The 22918-nt window shown below is 34.0% G+C and overlaps 1 protein-coding gene across 1 annotated transcript in view; it reads left to right on the forward strand.

Annotated features, from left to right (window-relative positions):
• Nucleotides 1–19368, forward strand: part of La (La autoantigen-like) — a 40280-nt gene extending 20912 nt beyond the window's left edge. The window contains exons 7-9 of the mRNA XM_081744809.1: nt 8838–9041; nt 11226–11388; nt 18293–19368. Coding sequence (XP_081600935.1) covers nt 8838–9041; nt 11226–11388; nt 18293–18417 — 492 coding nt within the window. The 3' untranslated portion in view covers nt 18418–19368. The remainder of the gene's footprint in view (nt 1–8837; nt 9042–11225; nt 11389–18292) is intronic.
• The last annotated feature ends 3550 nt before the right edge of the window (nt 19369–22918 follow it).

Raw genomic sequence — 22918 nt, forward strand, 5'->3', positions numbered from 1 at the left:
AAAAAAAATAAATAAAATAAAATAAAATAAAATAAAATTAATCATTAAATTATAAATTTTGTTAATTAAAATACTGGCTCTGCCACATGCCCCTTCTTGAAAAATTGGTAGCTACGCTATCAAATTAGATCTCGTTGAAGATCGTGAATCAACAAACACCCTGTAGATATATAACAAAGTATGTGAAAATAAATGAAAACTAAAACATAATACTGACAAAATAAATAAAGAATATATATCTACATAAATAAATATTTATAGATCAATTAAATCATTTCCTACACCCAAAATTTACTTAATATATATATATATATATAATTATTTAATCATTTCATTCGAGATACAACATAGAACATATACATTTTAAAAAGTGTACACTCACTCCATCTCGTGAGTGTAACTGAAAACAGAACAAGAGCATAATCACTCTGTGCTCTGTATTAATTGCAACTCTCTTAGTTTCTCGCAATTAAGCTTTTATCTGTTGCCATGTTAGAAGCTGGAAATTTCCGTTGCTTCATTGTCCATACTTGCCAACTGGGATACTTGTTGACAGTATAAGCAAAGTTTCATTTTCACCTTTCCAGTCGTATTTATTCTTTATTTTTAAAGAAAAACCGAAACCTTTCACTAATAATAGTAACATATTCACTATTGTGACACTACTAACTAAAATATGTCACACCACAGCTTAACTTTATTTTAAAAAAAAAAACTGAACACTGAATTTTCACTGATGAAGAAGAAAATTCTTCTCCAGATCGTTTGCAACACTGTAGGTGACTTTGAGCGGGAACCGCAAAATCAGCAGTTTTTAACCAAGGTTAATCTGCATTTCCGTTGGCACATCCATTTGCGCGTCACCTTGATCCAATGTTAACACGTTGTCGAAAACGCACTTAAAATTAAACTAAATTTTCCAAAAATCTTCCGTTTTACAATACTACGACGTCACAGGGATAAAAATATTCCCTGTTGGTGTCTATCGGGCTTCAGTTTTTCCGTGTTTTGCAGGATTTATCACGAAAACGTTCGATTCCGTGGTCTTAACGTGTCCCTTCTGCGTTTTGTGGTTTTCATCTTTTCCAGTGGTAAATTATTTACTAGTGTAACCCAAATTTCAGCATCAATGCTAGTGTCTAAGTATGTTTTGCTCAATCTGGCTTTTATTACTTATGTAGTGAATCAAAAATAGTGAATTAAAAATAGTGATGTCTTCCGATAACAATAAACAAAAACAATGGATATAAACAATGTGGATAATAATAATCTACTATGGTAAGTACAGTCATTTAAATTCTAAATATGTATATATGTGTATGAAAATATATCTATAACCACTTAACTTATTCTAACTTATACTACAATGAACTATATTATATCTAATACTAGATAACTGAACACAAAACTCGGTTAAGATTCAGGGATAAAATCGATGGAATCTCAAATTTCCTTAAGATTCGGCAGAGCTTTGGTTGTTAAACGGCTGCTCGACTAGCCGTCCATCCTAATCGAGAATTGGTTCCAGCTATCACATTTACAATCAATTAAAATATATATCTACAAAATTATAAAAATCTGACGAAATAATAATATAAATTTAGAAAACTTAGTTCTTCTTCATACTCAATATTTCTCTTCTTTTTTTTTCACTAAAACGACTTGTGACGAAAATATTCTTAATCTACCAACGTAATCAATAATTTCAATACATTTTAACACTTTGATGAACAATACATATTACTTATCCTACCTAATTTCATTGTTTTGGTTGGCCATTCCCAAAAACAAATTCATTAGCTAAAACTAAAATATTTATATATTAATTATGCCTTTTATAACGCGCGCATTAATTATCTTTTATTATTACATATTATATTATTATTACTTACTTATTATATTATATTTATTACTATTTATTCATTATTATTATTAACATATGCCTACAGGGCCTTGCGTGAAATGGAACCTCATAATCAGTCCTCAGACTCCGTTATACTTGTCCATCTCTTAAATGTTCTAACTTGTTTAGGGCCTCATTTGCAGAATCTCCTTGTCTGCTTATCCCCAAATCTATAATCTTCTTTTCTTTTCTGCGCTATATCTATCAACATATTCTATTTTCTTATATTCAATATACCATTACTTAGTATCTTAGCGCTAATAAACTCTTATATACATATATATCTCAACGTTGCATGCACTCTTTCTTTTTTATAATACTTATTTCTGTTAATATTCTTCTTCCAGTATTCTTTAATAACTATTTATCTATTTACTTATTATTAATTATTAAATATCTCCATTCTTCTTTAAATTCATATTGTTCTTATTTTTATGTCTATGTCATATTTATTTATCTACTAATGTTCATTACGTCTATTTTACTCTATTTATCTAATACTTTACTACTTCTCCTATAATCTATTTTATTTACTATTTCCTTCTTCTCACTACTCACATTCCTTCCAACACATCTCTATTTCTCTCTTGCTTCAATCCAATACAAATATGTTAAATTTAAACTAGACTTCTTTACATGATTAGTAATAACACTAAAATAATGAACTATTTTAGTCTTTACTATTTACTCTAGTTTTACTAGGTACTACTAAAACTTCCTGTAATCACTCCTTCTTCGCTATCCTATTCTTACATACTAGGATACTGGATTACCTAATAATTACGCTAATTCTACCTTAATTTCGTATCGCTAGGATCTAGTCTAAAAATGAAGGATATCACCACAAAAAAATATTCACTGCTTTGCGCGTGATATACGAGTCAACTCTTGTGTCTCTTTGAAATTATCACGGAAGACTTATGTGATTCCATAAATAAATTATTCTCATCGACGTTCGGTAATCGCCCAATTTCAACTCGACGAGAATGGGATTTCCTTCCTAATTAGAGTTTCCCCTAATGAAAGGTTTGCCTAATTTCACTGTTTCCTAATTTTAAAATTACTTATCTAGCTTAATTCTACATCATTTGCATCATTCATTGTCTTTTGTTATTTTATTCTTCCTTGCCTTCCTTAATTCTACTTTTCCCTGATTCAATTCTAATTTCAAAAATCATTCAAAATTTTCTCATTCTTCTCCATAGTCATGTCCCTAAAATTGATCTTTTCTTAAAATTAATTACGTCACTATGAACTTACTAAAATCTAATTTTCTAAAATTAACTATATGCCATAAAGACATAGTTAAAATCCTAATAAACACCTGTCAGATTTCTATTTCCTTATTACTATCACTACAATAATATATATATGTATATGCGTATTCTCATATTTCTAACATTCACTTACTTCTTAAAACTAACTCGCTAATTAAAATAATTACTTAACAAAAATATTTATAAATACTAATATTCCTATCCTTACCCTGTATATCTATAACTAATAATAACAATAATATACTATATACAAATTTCTTATGCCTACATGGTCATCATCAACCTGATAACCATGGCGTCCTTTGTTTAAACAATGAGGCGAAGGCCACTAAATCTAGTACTGACTTACCACTACATACCACAATTTTTGCCTGTTTTTCGAACTGCGCTAACGTAGTAACGACATCCGAAATCCTCACTGCCTGACTACACACAAATCTGTTTCTGAAGCGATTTAGCCATTCATTCACCAACTCCTGGCTAGCTCCACAACTAAATAAAGCGCATACCTTATATTTCAGCTGTTCGTCTTTAATCGCAAAAAATACAGAATTGCGTATTAAGGTATTGGCAACTGGAGCTGGAACGAAAAATAATCGTATTCAATTCGACGTAATATTCGACTAAATGCAAAATATCAAGAAACAAAAATGAATTCAAGCTGCAAGAGAAAAATATTTTATATCGAAATACTGGATCATTGTATTAAGTACGCATTATATTATTCTTCAATCCTCCATTTAGTTGATCGCTACACAAAATCTGGGAGGGCAAGAAAATACCTCAAGAGAAGCAAAAGGACTAACCGTTTCCTCTTCCTCAATAGAAATGAATTTCGAGTCACAACCAGACAACAAAGCAATTACACAAGAAAAACGTGACACGACAACTTTATCAACTAGTAAAAATAGACACCTCGTTGTAGATTGCTTATTTTACCTTGACTCGTTAGATCTAATGGAACCATCTGTCTTTCTTATCCTGAACTTCTCAAATCAAGCATTAGGGCAATTTATCGGTTTAGAGCCAGTCAAGGTTTTCGTCAAAAATCCGGTTAAATAAGTAGTTTCAGAAAATGAACAAGAAGCCAAAATATGGACAAATCCAACTAATAGCTGGCAATAAAAAGAAAATGTCCAGCAACGAAGCCATTCACTAAACTCCGACTTGTCCACCACAAAATTTCTACTCTGAAAAATCTTGCAAGAAAATAACACTTTAAATTTAAGGTTATTATCATGACAAATGCTGATTCCAATGCTTTAATTATATTTTCAGAGTTGAAAATCCACTTCAAAAACACAATCCACTTGGACCCCCCGACCCAGCTTTTTTCTCAATATTAGAGATTTCACAATTTTTTTGTTTATATCATTTCGAATCACTCCCTGCTGATTTATAGTGATGATATACTTGCAATCTCACCAATCACTAACGATAATTAACAAAAATTTACACTGGCACGAAACTTCAAACTGCCCCAATGCTGTCCATTTAAACATGCAACAACAGCTTCTACACGTCTACAAAGCGAAGCAACGAACGAGATCCAAACTACCAGACTCTGGACAAAGAACTAGTCAAGGTAACAGGTGTTACGCTGGCTCGTAACCACACCGAGAGATAGGCCACGCCCCCTATTCGCGCAACTCGCTATTTTTCTCTCTCCAGTTGTCAATAGCATACGATTTTTAAGTCAATTTACATTCTTTCATTTTTCTTTTTTTTTTTCTTTTTTTTAAATTTCTATGCGGAAAGACTTTACTTCATAATTATGCACAATTAATAACAAATCAATTAATTTTTGTTTTATACATTATTTTTCTTCCTTTAATTTTATTATTTTTTTGTCGTCTTTTCTTTGAACGAATCCATTCTTCGATGATTAAAAGTTCTCGATGAGATGGATCGTTACACCTCCCAGATGGTCTCTAAGGGGTGCAAACAAATGATAATCACTGGGGGCATCACCTTCGGCTCGAAGCCGATTCAGAAGCTGTTCACAGACCGTCATGCGTGTCCACTTCTGATCAAATGTCATTTGGCGGGGAACCCACCTTGCACAGATTTTGCGGAAGCGTAAGTAGTCGTGAATGATTGTCTCAACACTTGCGACACTGATATTCACCTCGGCAGCAATATCCCGCACTGTTACTCGCTGGTTCTCAAGAATCATTTGCTCAACACGTGCGATATTTACTGGTGTGACTGCAATCGGGCTAATGTGTCCATGCGCTTCATTTGTCATCAGCTCCCGGCCTTCGCGAAACTGTTCACACCATTCGTACATTCTTGTCCGTGACATTGTTTGTTCACCATACTGTGCTTGCAATCTTCTAAAAATCTCAACTAGTTTAACTTTTTCTTTCACAAGAAATTTGATTACACACCGTTGCTCCACAGATACACTGCTTGCCGCCATGTTCGCTGCAACTGCTGCGCATGCGCCAAATATGTCATGCCGGGCGGTAGTTACTCGAGAAGGAATACATTACGTCACCCGCAAGTTTCATCGTGATCCGGCTATTCATCATTATTTACGTAGGAAAATCCCGGTCAACCTTGAATGACTCTTGTAATCTCAATTAATCTTTACTTTCCAATTAATTTACTTCTCACGATAAGCTATATTTCCTAGTTGTATTCTATCCTGTATGCATATGTCAAACCTATTGTTTTTATCTATCACGTTTCCCGGATATCGAAAACTTCCTATACCTTCATATCTTTTGTTCTCAGTTATCAAGTCTTGTATTTTTCTTCCTTCCGATTTTTATTACTACCATATATTTAGTTTTTGTCTCATTCCCTTCTAGAACTTCGTCTGACTTCTTTAAAAGTAGTAATAATAGCAATGTCATCCGTATATGCATATATTTGGCTGAATTTGGAGAATATGGTACCTCTGTGGTCAGTATCCTTTACTGCATAGTATATAGCCAAAATAGATTCGTTGATAATGCATCTTTCTTCAACTCCTTTGTTGAAATTGTTAGTTAGTTTTTTTAAGTATTATTCATGGTCATAACTTCAACAGTACTCTAAATTGACTTGGTGGTTCCAGTGATTTTCTCCTAATAATACTGTCAAAGGCCTGCTGAAAATCTATAAACAAATTTGTCATTCCAGGCCATGCTCGATTTGTTTTTCCAGTATTTGTCTGTCGTACAATGAATATTTGATCCATTGTACTTTTATTAGTTCTAAATCCATATTGGTATTCGCTTATCACTGTTTCCGCTATTTCCTTGAGTCTATTGTTCAGTATTAGAGAAAGTTTTGTACGCTATGCTCAGAAAAGTGATACGTCTATAATTTCTGTATTAATTTGTTCCGTTCCTGTTGGTCCTTCCATTTAGATGACACACACTATTTGATTTTACATTCATTCGCTCTTAAACGTTTCTGATACTCTGATTCTACTTCTTTTTTCTTAAGCTTCCCTATGTTCCACTTAGTTTCTTATTTATTTGAGCTTCTTAATGTTATTCTCTTGGAGTTTAACTTTTACCAGGGAGTGAACAGAATCACATTCGGATCCCCTATAAGTACGAGCTCTATTACTGATAATGTATTTCTTCTCGCTATCAGTACATGATCAGTTTGATTAACCTCACCAGATCCTAGTATTTTCGACGTTCCTAAGGATTTTTTATTTATTTATTTATTTATTTATATGAATGTTGTAGTTCTGATAACCATGTTGTTACTTTGTGTAAATTGGATTAAATGATTTCCATTTCCAGTTGTTTCATTATGTGAAGTATGTTTCCTAGCCACATTTTTAACGTAATCCTCTTTATCGATTTTCACATTCAAATCTTATCACTATAATTAGATTATATTTGGGTACCTTTTGATAAACTGCTTCCAATACATATTTTTATTTCTTTTTGTTCTTTTCCCTGGTCTTCTCTTGGCGCGTGCTTTGTTATAGGCGTTAAGTTCTTGAATTTTTCTTTCAGCCACTGTACATATCCTGTCACTTACTGCTTCGTATTTCATCATACTCTCTCTAATCTTTATCATTTAAACCCAGTTTCAAACTGACAGGTATTGTCTTCAGGTCCCCCACATATTACCGTGTATTCCTTTCTATCTATTTTACCACTCCCTTGACAACGTATTTCTTGTGAAGCTTTTAAGTCTACTTTATATTTTAATATCCGGTTCCCTGTCCCATGCATTCTTCTTAGTTATTTCATTGTCTGTACATTCCACATAGCTATTATGTTTAAATTCTTTACCTTTTTCCTTTGACCTTGGCAATTCGATATCCTTGTTTTATCCGTCTTCCGAGGCAGTTCTTGAGGCTTCAAAACGATAGTGTTGTTATTATTATTATTATTACAGTGTAAGGGTGTTAACCTCACGCCAAACCCCAACCTGGACAACAAGTGATTTTTTTGCCAGGGTAATCCTCCCTTAACCTTTGTGGATCCGTTCACTGACTGCAAGTTAGCAGTGTTGATTTTGATTTTCTACAGGTTTCCTTGGGTGGCCCCACCAATCCGCCACCTGGGGAGGCGCCTGTTAGATCAGCAACTCCCACAGGCGTAAATATGTATGATGAATCATAAATTATCGCTTTTCTTCCGCAGGATCCTTCCGTAATTTTATCCTTGCTTTTATTTCCCCTTTCACATTTAGATCCTCAATAGCAGTGCATTTAAATCTTCATTACGTATCCAAAGCTGCACATCCGTGTTCCTTTTCCCTCTTTAACTCTTCCAGTTAACGAAGTTTCTTGGCAACAGTTACTATTGCCTTCATTTTTTAAACTTTTATTTCCTTCTTACATTTTTCACTGCTTTCGTCTGAAATTTTATAATATCCTTTTAATTTTCTTTTAAATTTTGCTACAAGAACTGTATCATTTAGAAATGAATACAGAATACAACTGTTCTGCCACCTATCAAGTACAGTCTTTAATATCTACTTCTTTAACTATTTCTTAGTAAATACTCCATAATATTGTGAGATAATGACCATAGGAACTTCACTAATAACTTACTAAATACAGAACATACAGTAAAAGACGTTTGTAGTTCATTCTGTGATCCTCTTTCAAGAAAATTATGTTGAAAAAATAGTATCTGTGATATAAAGTGCACGAATAAATTTAAAACCTGTATCAATTAGTTATGAAAGAAAAGGATTTTTTCTTGATAGAATGCTAGCTATGAAATTAAGAAGTTGAAGCAGTATTAAATTTAAAAATCTAATGACATGTTTTATTTATTTAAATTATTTTTTTGAAGATTATTTTGAGGTGTATTGCATTATTAGATGAATCTTAATACTGATGGGAATTACTCATAGTTTTCAAACCTTGGCGTTTAAAATATGATGTGTCGCATTTTTAGCTGTTTATAACTCTGAAAGGGGGATTTTTTTGATCCACGTTTATTTTTTTAATTTTATTTTATTTATATTACCTTTTTTTATTTTTTTTTATTATTTTTTTTATTTATTTATTCTTTCATTTGATATAAGGAATCACCTCCCGGAGTTCGATCATCGAATTTCCTAAACTTACTGATACTAAAGTAGAGAGGATTACCACTTCAGTAGTAGGCATTCGATGCCTAACATACAGATTTTACTTTATTGGCCCTGCTGTTCAAAGTTTTACATTTATTTTTCCTTTTCTTCAGGAATCTGCCGAAGAGGAGGAAGAAAAGAAGAATAAATTGCCGAAAGGTGCTGTCTTTCACTTAAGTGGCCTTTCAAAAGAAACCACACGTGAAGATATTAGAGACGTGTTATCAAAACACGGAGCAGAAATAGCGTTTGTTGATTTCAACAAAGGCGATGAAGTAGCGTATGTGAGATTAGAAGAAGAAAATGCTGCTATTCAGGTGAGCTTAAATCTGTTTATTGTGCTTATTATGAAATTCGTTACTACCTGTATTTATCCAAGCGTTTGACACGCGTTTTGCTTCGGTATGGATGTCGTGAAAGGTTTATTAATACTAGCAGGGCAAGCCTCAGACACCAACAATGGTATCATTTGCCCCTTCTTCCCTAGAAAGAACACATCTTTTTTTTACTACTACGATTTTAAGTACGTTACCTAATCATAATTATCATTAGTGAAAGCATAAAATTCGCCAAATAAGAGCAATAATACTCGTATTTAATAAGAATTGCACATACGGTAGAGTCCTGAACAATAGTGATGCTGTGCATTGTAGAAGCGAATGATCCTTTTTCATCTGATTTCAACCCCGAATTGTACGACTAAGTTTCTAATATCAAACAAAACATTACTTCACAAAAATCGGAATATTGTTAGGAAGTTTTCAAGCAAATACTTTATTTATAAATCGGGGGAGGGACACTCCCTCATTATTGAACCTTTTCATCTAAATACTTGAAACGATTAAGAATCATAAACGCCATATTCCACCAAAATCGAATGATTCTATTATACGAAAGATATTGTAGAACATATTTGATTTTGAATCGTAGTGTGTGTGTGTGGGGGGGGGGGGGGTGCTAACTATTTTTGACTAACTTTATCTCTAAGCATTGGGATTATGTGAGAACCTCAATAAATATACACATTATACTGTACCAAGGTGGAACAACTGATACGTAGAAAATCATGGAACATTTTTTTTTTTTTTTTTTTTTTTTTTTTTCATTAGAAATGGAGAGGGGAAGAGAGGTTCACTGTCCCGTTGTCAATTGATCTTAAATCAGAGTTGTGATAATTGTAAAGCCTCAACAACTTTTTTTTTCTTTTTCTTTTTTTTCTTTTAAGGTTTAAACCAAAAAACTAGAAATGTTCGTAAAAGTGTAAGCGTTCATAAACTTCTGTTGAACACACATTTGTGGGTTATCACGTTTCACTCCTGTATATTATTCGTATTATATTCAGACCTAAATGCCCCATTCATTACTCAAAGATCATGCTACAAAAGCAACTTTTTTAAATAAGTTTGACTATTTCTTCTATGATTTTTTAAAAATAATTTATTATTATGCAACTGCAATCAAAGAAAAATTCTAAATATTGCTTCGCTTTAGTAATGTTTACTATTGATAAAATTCATCGAAATGCCATACTTTTTGCGGGAAGTCATACAAACCCCACGAGAGGCATTTATTGAAATAAGAAATATCTTTGGTAACTATTTATGTATAAATGGGCCAGAGCCAAAGTGGATTGAAATAAATTTGTATCTTTATTCACTTTTCTTACTGACATGCAAATTAAGTCGTCACATTACTTTAACTTGGACTAATAAAAGTCGTAGTGAATTAACTTGGATTAAATTAGTTCTTCTGTACTTTGCAGTATTTTGAAATAGTCCATATGTAATTCTGTATAATGGTTTCACTTGTGCAACTGTTTATCTTTTTGTCCTTCTGAAATAACTCTTGACAATTATATTGACAAGTATGTAAAGATCAGTACAGCGTATTTTTATCAGGAGTCCTTAATGAGGGAGTCGGCAGACGTATTGCATTTGTAGCCAATTAGTCCCGGTTTCGAGTTCAAATGGAGGACAATTTCTCTCAGATGTAAGCCAGTAAGTGGTTTGGATTCCGCTTTAAGCTTATGTGACCCCTTTCAACATAACCCGGTTGTTGCATAATAACACCAAGGCGAAACAAACTTATTTCTGTCCATATGTAATATAAATACAGAGCAAATTATTTAAACCCAAAAAATAAAAGGTTTAAACCACAAAAATCGCGTTTTTTGGGTTTTTGAATAAAAACCATGGTTTTTGCCAACCTTGGTTTTCGTAAATTACTACAATGCTTGTGTAAGAAAAGTTCTTGTATTTATGAAAAAAAAAAAAAAAAAAAGAAAAAAAGAAAATTGCAAATTATATATAGACTGCTTTTCAACTACGAAGACATAGCCTGCACATCTACCGAATTAATACGGTAAAGCTTAGAGCTTGAGACCTTCACTTCGCATGTGAACTTATTTCCCTGATCATATTTTTCGTTTCCTTTTAGTTTTTGAGTTGTTATAATTCTCCTATTTGTGTGCATTAAATAATTATTATTTCCTAATTTTCTAGCTAATGGAAAAGTTGAAAGAAGTCGAGAAACTTGAAATTTGTGGAAAAGAAGTAACATCAAAAGTACTGGAGGGAGAAGAGGAGGAGGAGTTTTTGAAGAAAACTTTGGAATTTATAGAAAAGCGAAGGTCGCAAATAGCCAGACAGAAAAAAGGAAGACGAGGTTTGTTTCACATTTGTTTATATACCAATGAAAATGTAAAGAAAATAATTATCATTATCACGCAATACTAGAAACCTCTTTCGCTAAATGGGTCACGAAATGGAGAGGAAAAAATTAAAGAACAGAAAAGAATTATTATACTCACCGAGCATCAACCCCCCCCCCCCCCAAAAAAAAATGGTCTGTATGGGTGTAAATGTGATCTCTTGGCTAATAGTTGTCATTTTTTATTGCGAACATTGAATTAGTTTCTAGCTGTGAAGAATGTAGGATATTTATATTTCTAGAAGATTGCAGTTAGGAGAAAGTAGAAGAAATTTCAGAACACCTGGATAGATTTCTGTGAGAGAAGCATCAAGTTGATATGGCTGGGTTGACAAGTAATACTGTCAAGATAGATTGGAACAAGGGAAAAGAAGTCGGTATAGTGTTTAGATTGATTAGTTCCGCGTATAAGGAGATTATGAGCTACGGTAAGACTTTTCTCTCTGGTCAGATGAGAGAGCATGAAGAAAGTTTAAGAACCAGTTGAAGAGTTTCTGTTGTAAAGGTGGCGAGTCTGTCTTGTAGAAAGTTGTTCTCGTCGATCGTTTTCCTGCATTCTTAGCGATCCACCTATCACGTTTGTTTTACCTTTCTCCCCAATCTGCTTTCAGCCGGTAACTATCACGTGACCTACATTGCAGCATGATGCTCAGACGCTTCTCAGCTTCTTTTTCTTCAATTCTTTCTTTTACCCTTTTCTCTGTACCTTCCTATCTGTTGATCCGTTTTATCGAAAGAGTAAATACACACACACACACACATATATATATATATATATATATATATATATATATATATATATATATTAACCTATTACGATTGATTTCACTACTTTTTGTTAAGTAATTCATTTTTAGCTCCCGCTGCAGGAAGCCTTTATGATTGTTTCGTGATTTCAACATTGTGTGCATGTATGTGTAGGGCATTATAAAGATATGTATATTCCAACATAACTTTAAAACTCCTCAAGCAATTTCAACAAGTTGATACACTTAACGACTTAAACCTGAGGAAAATACCTTGGAGGTAAGTTGCCCTAGGTGGAGTGGGCGTGAAATCCATTTTTGTGCTTTAAAAATAATAATTTTAAGTCTAACAACTACTGGGAGGTAATCAAACTCGTGCCGAGGTTATGGTTACATACATATAAGGGGAAATTTTACTTGACAGTATAATATTTTTATATTAATCTTTTTAAGCGTTGCTCTTCGTTATTTCACTCATTTATTTATTTCCCAGTATTTGCATAAACTTTATTCTTCTCGTGCGAAGTCAGGCACTTCTGCTAATATAGTGCACAAACGGGAAAAGTGGACGGTTTGCATTTGAGTAATGGGTAATAGAGGAGGGAACTTCCATGATAAACTGCGAAGTTTGCCCACCCTATTGAATTCTGTTCTTTTTTAATCGTACTAGTCATGTGATATGTATTCTAGGGCTAGAACTCGCGCCTTTAAAGCCTGTTGTGTAATATCTGTGATACATTAAAGTTGCGTTTTATAGTATCCAGTAACTTATTTCGTATAGCGTGGTGGATAAAGCGCGACACTGCAAAGCATCAGAAAGAACTAAAACTGTGTTGTGCGTGGTCCCCTTACACTTGGACACGATACAATACTTACGATATGACAATTGCAAAAATCTCGATATTTGCTTATTTCAGATAATTCTCTTTGAATTTTCATGCAACTCACAACTATTTTCAAATAGTCCCAGATAGTCTAGGAATACTAGATTAGGAGATTGGGATGATCACTCATCTGGATTACAATATCCCATCCAACATCCGTGAAATTGCTGATCAAGCTAGGCTCTGTAATTTGTACACAATTAAATCTATATATATAAAAGAGAACGTACAAAATCCTTTGTCCGCTCATCACGCTAATACGGCTGAACCAATTTCTTTCATTTTTGGGGGGTTATTAGGATTTGGACCCTAGATGGTTTTTATCATATCACTTTAATTTTTAATTACCAGTGTCTTGAGATAATTGACCATTCAAGTGTCCATAACGTACAAATCCTTTGTTATTAGTTCATCATAGGTAAAAATAAACGTATTTATATGCAACCCGCATGACCGTGTCACTCGGCGGGTTAACATAAATGACAGGCGATATACAGCGGAAAATAGCTTGAATCTTCTGTTTAAAATTTTTAAATTGATTTGCTTATTTTTACAGACACTTTTACAATATGCCAGCACCGGGATGACCGCAACGAAGCGGGGCGGGTTAACATAAATGACAGGCGATATAATGTTAAGATTTACTGCAATCTTCTATGGTTTTTATCATATCACTTGAAAGCGAAAAAGTAAAAATTATCTAAGTAACAAAGTTTATTGCGTTCCGGGGTGACCGCAGCGAAGCGGGGTGAACGCTGCTAGTAAGAAAAATAACTTGGAAACGTGCACTTTTCATTTAACTCCAAGGACATCATCATCTCATCAAAAATTTTCACTTGATCGGTGGGTTGAGTTTATTTGGAAATACGGCCAATGAGATGAGTAACCCAGATTCCGCATAATGCTCACTTTTGGTATATACAGGAATCAATTCACCTTGGGTTAGAAGACCAGTGCTGTAGGTTTTACATAATTGGACTCTACTATGTTGATTGTCCTCTGCCAAATGTTGCATTTGAATGTATTCTATTTATAGATCCAAGTACTGATATTATAGAAACTGCTCTAAGGAACCGTTCTTGATAGTTTGTGGATTCCTTTGTAGAATTTTATTGAGCATTGCTGTTAAAGTAGATGATGTACTGTCATCAATTATTGAGCATGAACGGCCGGAACACAGTTTACCTTCCACCGAGCATGTGACCTGAAACTTCTGATACCACCATCAGAGACTAGTCCCTATCAGCGTGTTACTCATTGAAGATCACGGCAATGTCCTTGGAACTAAGCCTGTCAGCTAGCAGAATTGTCTTGTGTTTTGTCATCGACTCTGCCATCAAACAAAAAGCACATCTGTAAAAACAGAAAGATAACTTCTAACGGTTTGCACATGAGTTTTCACGAATTACGCACCTTATACGAAAGAAGTTACTGAATATCATAAAATGTAACTTCGTAACTTGACACGTATTACGAAATTGCTTCATAAGCGTTAATTCTAGTCCTAAAACATGCATCATACGACTCCTTGTCCCATTTAAAAACTTGAGCTTATTTCCAGTATGAAATTAATCCCATAGTCCATTCAGATTTGTTTTTCATTAACTCATTACCAGATGTATGTTGTCCCTAACTACTGCTATTTGTAAAATATACTGTATTGCCTGGCCGTGAGTTCTGTGGCACTTCTCTATATATATTAAAAATTGCATCGGTTATTTCGTTTAGGAGCTGTAACGTTGATGATACAAAGAAAAATTGTGACAAACCCTAAACGGAAAATCTAATGTAAACTATACGTACGCTACTCGTTGTACAAGGTACGTGTGATTTCGGAATAAATATAACATTGGATGGTGTGGAAAGAAGGCTTATGCGTATGTGCTAGTAAGAATAATCCTGAATTATTACTCAGATTGACTCCCTCCCTCAGGATCTCCCCATACATAAAGTAGTAAATATATATATATATATACAGGGGCGGATCCAGGATATGATCAAGGGAGGGGCTAAACCATATTTTGCCGTTTTATCCAGTGTAAAGCAGGATTGAAGCTCATTTTATCCAGTGTATACCTGAGCGTCAAGGGGGGCTATAGTCCCTCCCTTGAATCCGCCCTATATATATATATATAATATGTCTAGCTTTGAAAGGCCCAATTATCATTCTTTCAAATTTTAACATGTTCTCAAAGCTTTCCTGCAGTGTCACCAGTTACCTTTGACTGCTAAGCGTTTTAAACTTAATAACAATTGACAATCGCTTATTATGATAATTATATAGTTATCAGTTAGTCGAATATCAAATTAGATTGCTAAGTTTTCAATAATATTTTGGCTTTGCCATGAGATGGAAATCAGTAGTCTTCCATTTATTTTAATTTTTGTAATTCTATTTATTTTTCATATATTAAGAGTTATAAGTTGAACATGTTTAAATATGATTTTAAAAAATTCTCACTATAAAATATAATAAAACAATTATTCGACAAGAGAATTTTACGAGAAATCATATTTCCATAATCTAGTGTTTAGAAAGGTTTGAAAACTAAATACAGAACTTCACATTCGTTCAAGAGAGTTGTAAAATTTCTAGCATATTGTAAGAGAATAGTCACACAGTCCACGAAACCTGAGACTTTCCCTTGGATTTTGCGATTCATTGAGATAAAATCCACACGTTCTTCTTTTGAATTGCCACAAGCAATTGGTCATGCTGTGGTGGTTCAATTTGAAGATTTCTTGCATTCAGTATTATCTCCCTCCAAATACTGAAAATAATGAACCAATAGCGGCAAAAAGGCCCTTCTACGAGGAGAATCAAACTTTAATTTCCAAGAAAAATACGCAGTATTGACCCTGGAATCCTAAAACCAGCACATATTTTGCGTGTATTTGTGCATAAGTGTCCCCAACACTCAAACTACCTACACACTATTGCTCAGTTCGTTGTCGGAATCTGTAGTTGTAACAAGTAATCTGATTTTCGCTTCTATTTTTATGATTTAATTTTATTAAACTACATTTTATTAAATTACATGTTGTTATAAGAGGAATTGGCCCCGAGAATCAACAAGAATCATTGATCTAATCAAAAAAAAAAAAAGTTGCAATGATTATCGAAGCATCTCTTTTGTCAATATCCATAAAATCCTCTCTAACATGGTTAGCAAGATTGACTCCATATGGACATGAAATTATGGGAGATTATCAGTGCGAATTTAGGCGAAATCGACAAACTATCAACCAGATCTTTACCGTTCGCCAAATACTTGGAAAGAAATGAGGAATAAATCACCCCGGAACTTACATTATTTGTTGCTTTCATAAGAGCCGGGACTGTAAGGAAGGAAACATTATACAATATTCTTACCGAATTTAGTATATCAAAAGTGCAAGTTATGTTAATAAAGATGTGTTAAATGAAACTCAAAATAAAATCCGAGTAGCGATATAATTGTCCACAATCTTATCGCCGTTATTCAGTTTTGTTCTGGAATACGCTATAAGGAAAGTTAATAGCAACCATGTTAGGAATGGCGAAAATTTCATAACGATGAACTGCATAATTTATTCAGTTTCCTAACATCATTAGGGTCATTAAATCTAGGAGACTAAGATAGCAGATCATGCATAGAAAGTAGAAACGCTTTCAACTGTAGACCCAATCTGAAAAAGACCATTAGGAAGATCTAGGCTTAGATGGGAGGACAATATTAAGATAAATGTCGCAGAAATAGGAATACAAAGTAGAGGTTGAATCCAGTTGGCTAAGGACAGAAGTCAGTGAATAGTTTTTGTGAATGCGTCATTGCCTTTGGATTTCTTACACCATAGAGTTACTACTGTTAATATTTTCTTAAAACACAGTGTATTGACTGCTAAAATAATTTTGAAAATTAAGTTCTTGGAACCCAAGAACAGATTAATCAAGTTTCTAGTATTTTGTAGGGAGAAAACTCTCTTGGAAAGATTAAGTTCGGATCTGAAGTTATTACTTGATTTCATAAATCATGAAGTACACACTATTAGCAACATATATTTTTAATATTGGAGGACAGCAGGAAGGGAAAGAAACGTCTATCACCATTATAATAACGAAATAGTATATTCGAGTCGTCATTATTATAAGTATTCTGCCATTATTGGCAGTAATCAGGCTTGCTAGAATATTGTTCCTTGTTGTCATATACTCTGTCGAATTGTTCATCTTCACTATCTTCTCTACCTTATGTTGTAAACATCTCTTTCCGTGATATCCCCGTTACCACCATTCGATTCTTCTGCCTTTCTCGACTACTGTATAATTAAAAAAAAAAAAAAAAATTGTAAACTATACAAAAAAAAAAAAAAAGTATTGCAAAAAATGAGGCTGAACAATGGTTTCGTTGCTGGTATACGTGTAGGCACAGCGCTTGCTTTCGATCTTGTCCACATTTAAATATAGACTGGTAATTGTTACGCCATTTCCAAGTTTAGATAATTTCCAGTGACCCGAAATTACAAAAGACAAACTAACTCTGTGACCTTGGAACCCAGAGGTTCAATACAGCGTTCACAAAAACTCTCCACTGACTTCTATCCGTAGCCAACTGAATCCAGTTTATTTGTATTCCTATTTCTGCCATCTTAATATTGTCCTCTCGTCTGCGCCTAGGTCTTCCTAATGGTCGTTTCCCATTGGATTTCCAGTTAAAACTTTAAAAGCGTTCCTACTTTCTTCCATTCTGGCTACATGACCTGCCTACCTAAGCCTGCTAGACTTGACCCTAATAATGTTTGGTAAACAGTATAAGCTGTACAATTCCTCATTATGAAGTTTCCGCTGTTTCCCATTCCCGTTCCTCTTGGGCCGAATAATCGTCTCAGGATTTTATTCTCAAATACTTTGTATAATTTCTTTCTTCAGAGTAAGCGACCTTAAATATTTTCCAATGATGAGCCTAGTGCTCACACATACACCAAAAGAAAATCAACAAAATCCTCCTGTTTATAAAATGATACATGATTATAACTCACATTTTCGAAATCCAATATTAAACAAGGCAGGGTATTGTATTGAAGAATTTTTAAAGTAAATAACAGGGTAAATAACATTTTTATTACTTTGTATTCTCTTACTTTACTTTTTTTTATTTTTTATTTATTTATTTATTTATTTATTTTTAACGATAATACTTCCAAATTACACAAACACTTCCTATAATAACTTTTTGGTTTTATAAACAGGATTCCAGAAGTCGTCCAGAGGATTCCAGAAATCTCGTAAAAGGCGAGGAGATCAGCCGAAGGATTCTCCACCTGCGAAAAAAGAAGCTAAGGAAGAAAAGAAACAAGAAACAGAATCGAAGTGAAAGTTGACAAATCGGACTATTTTTTTGTTAATTGAAAATGTGCATCATAATGCCTACTTTTCTTTTACTGATTCCAGATATCAAAAATGTATTTTTATTTGACAGATCAAAATTTGAATTGTGAACCACTTTCTTTTTTAAAAAAAAAAAAATATATAAGCTTTTGTAAAATAGTAGTGATTGTTGATGGCTGTGTAACAATTGGTACATTGTAAAGAAAGATTTATTCTTGAATTATTATCATTGCTCGGCTCGATTGGATTTCTACTGAAATTGGCGACAATTGTAGCTTTAAAAGAGGAAATAACGTAATCGATGCTGTGATTGAAATAGTGACTAAAGAACGAAGCGAAGTATTAACAATAATTGAAAATCATGTTAAAATTTTTGTAACTACTAGTTTGAAACGTAATGAAATTTGGGTTCTTAAGGTTCTTCGTTACAAGCTGCACATTTCTTCAAATAACGCAATAGCTATGTAAAGGTTATTTTGGGAATTTAGAAAGCAAGCCGGATAGTATTTACTAATTTCTATTAAAGGAACTAAGAACTGCATTCCAATTCAGTTTTTATAGTCCAGAAATTTAGGGGCGCAGGTTAAGGCGTCATAATAATCAGGTCCCGAAATTTCTGAGCTATAATAGAGGATTTTGAAAATAGGTATTAGTTCTTTTTATAGCGTTGTATAAATATTAAATGGCTTTTTTTTTATTCTCATAGAAAGTGGGGGTAACGAAGAGCGTTGAGGAAACAGTTGAAATGTATTATTTGATTTCGTAGAAATCAGTTGGTTACTCGTTAAAGAAGTACTGCGATGTTCTGTTGCGTAATAATGTCAATATATTTTCTAGATCATATAAACAAGGACATAATACTATGTATCGAAATATATGAAGACCTGAATTTTATGTATTTATTTTCTTTAAATGCATTAAATTTATTTTCCAATTATTCTTTCAATACCTTTTCTTGGCATAAACAGACTTCGGTTATAATCGTTCTTTTAACCAAGTTTGTCAGCTTCTTTCTTTGTATGTGAATGACTTTAGAGAAAACAATTGTTAGTAAAGTATAGTTTGCTTCCTACAAAAAGGAGACGCAGTGACTTACTATTAGAGAAGTTACGTGATACAAAGTGTCCCGATTCGCCCTCAGGTAAGGTTAATTTGCTGCACATCGTGTCCGTGGGTTGTTAGGGAATTTCCAGATCATCATTAATTTTCGTTTTATCAGTTCTTTAAAAACTACCCACTGTCATATATCAGCCCCCTATAGTCTCGAATTTTTTTTTTTTTTTTTTTTTCACGAAAACACGTGAAATTATAACTGAGTATTACAAGAATTTCCGCACTATGTAAAACGTTTCCTGATCCCTCCCGTACGCAGCTATAGAAGTTTAATACGAATAATCCAACTTCGTTGCCAGAAGAGGTTCAAAAATTGAAGTGTAATATACGTCCCACATCGAATTCTTTGGACGTCAAAACGGCACGTATTACTCGTGTAATTTTTCTCTGCATGCGACGAAGTTGGGAACTAACTTCCTTGTTTACAAGTGGTAGGAGCAACATGGCAGGGTCGCCAGAGGTACTAGTTTCTTGAGATTTCTTTTATGGTCAGGTTTACGGGAAAATCAAAAGGGTATCACAGAATCAAATTTGCGTGAGAATAGTGTGTACATATTTCAAGTCGTTTTGCGAGGAATATGTAAAACTATTTGATATGGAATCAAACATTAGAATATCTAGATTGCTTCTAACTTAATTTCCACGCATGCATTAACTTAATATGTTTGCAGCAATTGTGGAGACATGGAACTAATAATTGTCATGTCGAAGAAGCGCACAGACTAGTATATACAATAATAGAAGGCGATACACAGACCCCGTATCACCGATGACATTTTGCCTGAAAGTTACACTTCCCTCATTCGTCTTTAGTTAAAGAAGCAATAAAACTCCCCGGGGCTACAGCCCATAAATGGGCTATGGATGGCCATATGCAATATTTTCAACTGGGTGATGCGTGGACAGCGTATCGGTTCAGGTGCCATTGTTGCTGCCTTTCTGGACCAGAGTTTGCTACCTCAATTCACATAGTTCCCCAATTATCTCATGATAATGGGTCAACAGCGGAAAATAGTGATTCCACCCGAAATTAAACCATGAACTACGCATTTAGAAATCGCGTTCGTTTACAGTTCGGCTAAGCAGGAGCTCAATATGTTTTTAAAAAAATCAAATATTTACTTTCATTTTGCGAGCCAAAACACAAGGAATACAGTGCCTAAAAAATGTTGAAACCTTAAGTAGCGTTCAAAGTAGAGCCTCTGAGGGAAATGGAGGGTTTGACGACGGAAGATCTAGCTGAAGTACAAGCCCTGTTACTTTGTAGGAAGACGTCCTGGCAACCCTGTAAACGAATACAAAAACCATTCGTGCCTTCCCTTCCACCACCCCCTTCGCCCAGTACTAAAACATAAACAGAACAGCAGCGCCACTACAAAACAAATGGACAGGCTCGTGCGACGGGTAATACTTTTGGTACAAAAAGAGGGGGGAGCACGGTAGCTCAGGATAGAGCGCTTACCTCGTGTGTGGGGTTCCTGGTTCGATCCTTTTCCAAGTAACCTTGTGGTGAACATAGTGTCCGTGGGTTTTATCGGGGTACTTTTCTTCACACATTCTCATTCCATCCACCGTCGTCTTTAGCCTAAAGAGCATAATCGTAGGGACGGTAAAGTCAGATTTCATTTTGACACACACATCTCGTATATACACTAGTTTTCGCCTGTGACTTAGTAACTTAATCGATATTTTGCAAAACACTGGAAAAATAGACTTGTTACATTTTCACTGTATCACCACAAAAGTATATAATGAATATTTATTAAAAGTTGTATTTTTTTCAACGAATTAAAATTTCAAACACACAATTTCTTGGTGTTACCAATTGATTGCACTTTTACCAATAAGTAGAATTTCACACAATATATTACCACTGGCGCAAATGCCGGGAAGATGAGGGGGACATGTTCCCTCCAATCTTGGAACTGAGGAAACTGTACCCACAATCCGATTATATTTTTTGGGGGGAATGTGATTTGTGTCCGATTGCCACAAAGGAAAGTGAGATGAAATTAATGCCCCCCCCCCCCTTCCCTCAGAATAAGCCTCAAATCTGCCCGTCTCCCAATGTTGAAGACAGCTCTGCTCTCTGATCGTCCACAAGATTGTTTTTCAACTTCACAATTATTTTGAGCATCGCTTAAAAAAAAGAAAACAACAACAAAAAACCTGTCTTACTTGTCTCCCCAATGTTGAAGACAGATTTGCGCCGCTGGATATTACTCTGCCAGTGATATTTGTAAATTAGAGTAAGGCATAACTGAAAAGCTTGTTACTCACAAGAAGTGACATATTTTTCTACACTACCCTGACGTAATAGATATTCGAAAAATGAACCTGTGATCATCGTTACGTACAGGTACACTCATGTCCAAAATTATTGTCGCATGTCTATAAATATGTTGTTGTAGGAATATAATTTGATAATGAATTCGCCCGGTATTATAATGTTAGTATGTGAATAATCGGCAAAGACATGTATGTGACAAATTTCATGTCAAACGAGCGGTAAATAAGAACAATAAAATGAAAATAAAATTTTCTTGTCCATTTAGCAACATTTTGTTTTACTCATTCTAATTTTCGTGCTTATAATTCTTTTCCTATGAAATTTACTACAAATATACATTTCCCGATTATACACATAGTATCAGTATTAAAAGTACCCTACAAAATCATTATCAAATTATACTATTACAAGAAGACAGTTATAGATATGCGACAATCATTTTGGACACGAGTGTACACGTATACAAAGAAATTAGTACTTGGTAGAACCCCTTCGGCATGCGTAAAGCTTAACCCTACATGGCATAATATCCAGTAAGTCATCGATGACGTCCTCTGGCCGTTGACACCATTCGTTATAGAATACTTCGAATAACTGTCGTTTAAGGGTTTCTGGTGCTGTGTGTACAATTTATAGGTGATGCCAAATATTTTCTATGGAAGCCTTGTCTGAGCCAATGTAAAGATAGGAATTGGTATGCAGTGCAAATTTGTTGATTATAATGTCGAAAGAAACTAATTTCGTCATTGCCCGATTTTCTTTTTCCAGTACCTTCGGAGTAAATTGAACAATTTTAATGTTTTTCGATATTGTACAATAAATCCTTTCTTTGTCTGTATTTTTATTTCGATGTAGTATTTTTTTTCGAGGTTATTGATAGAAAGTAATGGGAAATCACTTTCTTTGGACTGTATACCATCAATTTCCAAAATGATGGCTGTATACAGTGTTTGTCCTGAAAGTAACCAGATTGATACTGGCAAATTCAATTTATTGAAGGTACATTTAATAATCTTCAAACAGGCCCCTTGTGCAGCCACACAGCGCTCCCAGCAAGATTTCCATTGTTAATATGCCTTCTCGA

Source organism: Thermobia domestica, chromosome 2, assembly GCF_964235325.1.
Source record: "Thermobia domestica chromosome 2, izTheDome1.hap1.1, whole genome shotgun sequence".
Taxonomy (NCBI): domain Eukaryota; kingdom Metazoa; phylum Arthropoda; class Insecta; order Zygentoma; family Lepismatidae; genus Thermobia; species Thermobia domestica.